We start from the raw sequence: 3,082 nt of genomic DNA, 5'->3' as shown, positions 1-3,082 counted from the left end.
CCTTCGTAGGAAAGTGGATGGACCTTGAGGGTGTCATGCTGAGTGAAGTAAGCCAGGCAGAGAAGGACAGAAACCATATGTTTGCACTCATAGGTCTAGCAGGAAAACAAGAGAGACCTAATGGAGAACCAGGGGGAGCGGGGGAGGGAGAGAGAGTTGGGGAGAGAGAGGGATGCAGAACTTGAGAGACTATTGAAAGCTGAGAATGAACTGAGGGTTGGGGGGGAGGGGGGAGGGGGGAAGACAGGTGGTGGTGATGGTGGAGGGCACTTGAGGGGAAGAGCACTGGGTGTTGTATGGAAAACAATTTGACAATAAAATATTATGAAAAAAAAAACAAAAAACATTAAACATTAAAAAAAGAAAAAAAAAAAGGGCCATCAAGGCAGAGCTGGTTGACAATGAAAGCATCAAAAAAGAGGCATCGTGAGAGTAAATATCAGCAAAGCCCTTCTAAGAAATGCCCATTAGAGATAGCCTCTAAGCTAATGGCTGTGAATATTCTGGTGCCATAGTGTGGCTGTACCTACAGTAAAAAAAAAAAAAAAAAAAAAAAACTAACAGTGTCAGGCTTTCTCAACTTAATGCCATTATAAATTTGAATCATCTAACTTGTTCTCCTCATTTGAATTCCATGCTCACGAAGCAACCTTCTGAGCAGTTGCCTTCCTCAGAGGTCTGTCTTAAGTGAAAGAATGTGCCAGTCATGTGAAGACAAATATTCCAGACACAGAAATGGTTCTAAACCTCTTGTGAATTGATAAGTAGACATTCTGGTTTCATGCATCAGCTCTGAGCTTAATTAATAAGAGAGCAATGAGGTGGATCCACATTCAGTATGCTGATAGATCCAGCTTCTAAACCTGCGGGGTGGGGACCAGACCCTTAGCAGAGGGAATGCCACCCTGTGAGGTATCTTGGGAGATAACCAAATACTCATCCTCTTAAGTCCCTGCATTGCCTTTGCAATAAAATTCTTCTAAGCTCTGTATCAGCATGCCGACTCTGAGAGCATTAGTTTATAGGGAAGGAACCAGATGTGGATTGGCAGATCTCTGATCCTGATTAGAAAAAGGATACTAGAGTGAATTCAGAGCAGATATGACCCTTTTCACAAACTGGCTAAAGCAACTCCTAATGTAATTAGCTCCTGGACATGTTATTTGATCTTGGTCCACTTTTAGTTAATTTTGATAAATAAACTGCCATCTGTATCTCTGGGTTGTGATCATTAAGTATCTTTTTATATCTGTCAATCTTCTCTGCTATAAAATAAGGATAATAACACCTCATGGATTTGCCAGTCATTCATTCAACAAATATTTATTGAATGCCCACTATGTGAGAGGCACCATGCCAGGCACTGGTGATATTGGGAAAATAGAGATGGTATTGGGGAAATTGGCTTCTAAAGAAGAAGACATAAATTAAATCAGTTGTGTTAGTCTGATTAGGCTGCTATAACAAAATATCATAGACTAGGTGGCTTAAGCAGCAGAAATTTATTTCTTACAGTTTTGGAGGCTGTGAAGTCCACAATCAAGGTGTAGGTTGACTTGTTTCCTAGTGAGCACTCTCTTCCTGTCTTAAAGACAGCAACCTTTTCACTGTGTGTGCACTAACCTCTTCTTTGTACGTGCACAGAGAGGGAGAGCTCTTTGGTGTTTTCTCTTATAAGGACACTAATCCTATTGGATCAGGGCCCACTCTATGACTTCCTTTAGCCTTAATTATTTCTGTTAAAATCCCTATCTGCAAATATAGTCACCTCAATAAAGACTCTATATCCAAATAAGGTCACATTTTGAGGTACTAGTTTAGGACTTCAACATATAAATTTGAGAAGACACACATCATTAATGCCAATGGAATCCAGCATGCCTACATCTTGATTTCAGAGGTCTAGACTCCAGACCCAGTATATGGTACTTTGTTATGTCAGCCCTAGCAAAGTAATACACTAGTGTTTTAGAGTCCAACCTCAGTATCAATATCCTCTCTGCCAATTTACTCAAGTAAATACCACTCCTTAAGGCCTGCCCTGATATACCAGGACTCTTGAAGTCCCCATGTGGATCAGCCTTTCTCTCCACTGAGGCTGTCCCTTCATTGTTAACGCACTCCCCTTACCATCTCCTTGGAAACCACCATCTCCTTGGAAACTAGGGATTAAATGAGTAAAACTCAAAGTTTTGAAAATATAATGAAATCTTGGATTTTTTTTTTTTTTGCTTTTCTTCATTTCTTTTGTGTTTTGTTGTTGTCAAATGATCCTTCATTGATTATTTTCCTTTATAATTCTTAACCACCTGGGCATTTCATCACACCACTATTGATGTCATGGGGGTGGCAGCCATCAACATTATAGCCCACAGACTGGGTGGCCCCCAGAATCTCTTTAATGTTTCCAGAGAGTTCTCTAGCTAAAGATCGGTGCTGCATCTGTTGGGCAATGTTGAAAATCTCATCAAAAGTGATATTTCCACTGTGCGTAATGTTTTTCTGCTTCTTTATGTCTCTTGGAGGTTCCTTGAGGGCTTCAATAATCAGGGAAGAAGCAGAAGATACCTCTTCAATCTGGGCCTGTCTGTTCTGAATTATCAGTTTCACTGAAATCCTCAGGCCCTTCCAATCACCTGTTGCTTTGGAGATATCATCACTAAACTTTTTTGGAAACAGACCCAAAGGGATGATTTTTGGGGCCAAGTCAGATGTGGCACTGACTTCACCACTGGTGCACCTCAGGTGTATGACTTTGACTTTGTTGGGGTCAAACTTGGGCAGCATGGTGGAGGCCACTGATGTTAAATGAACCTAGATTCAGGATAACCAAAGACTGTTACACCTTCACCTCCTCTGAGCCAAAAGTCAAAAGCGCTTTTCTTTATTTCTAAAACTAAGATGGTACAAGGGAAGAGTATAAAGGAAAGGTTAATGTAAAAAAATTACTACTTATAATGGCAATTGACTATTAAGGAGTTAAAAGAAGTCTAGAGGTCCCTGGGTAGCTTTGTTGGTTAAGCCAACTCTTGATCTCAGCAGGTCTTGATCTCAGGGTCACAAGTTCTAGCCCTGCATTGGG

General features: G+C 40.8%; 1 protein-coding gene across 1 annotated transcript in view; it reads right to left on the bottom strand.

The window, feature by feature from the left end:
- The window catches only part of LOC115290678 (60S ribosomal protein L12-like), a 15,542-nt gene extending 12,686 nt beyond the window's left edge, over nucleotides 1-2,856 (bottom strand). Inside the window, exons 1-2 of the mRNA XM_029938524.1 lie at nucleotides 2,310-2,856; nucleotides 2,131-2,162 (exon numbers count right to left, since the gene is read on the bottom strand). Of these exons, the coding sequence (XP_029794384.1) occupies nucleotides 2,131-2,162; nucleotides 2,310-2,787 (510 nt within the window). The 5' untranslated portion in view covers nucleotides 2,788-2,856. The remainder of the gene's footprint in view (nucleotides 1-2,130; nucleotides 2,163-2,309) is intronic.
- Nucleotides 2,857-3,082: the final 226 nt, after the last annotated feature.

Source organism: Suricata suricatta, chromosome 4 (assembly GCF_006229205.1).
Source record: "Suricata suricatta isolate VVHF042 chromosome 4, meerkat_22Aug2017_6uvM2_HiC, whole genome shotgun sequence".
NCBI classification, from domain to species: Eukaryota; Metazoa; Chordata; class Mammalia; order Carnivora; family Herpestidae; genus Suricata; species Suricata suricatta.
This window is presented reverse-complemented; position numbering and strand designations above follow the sequence as displayed.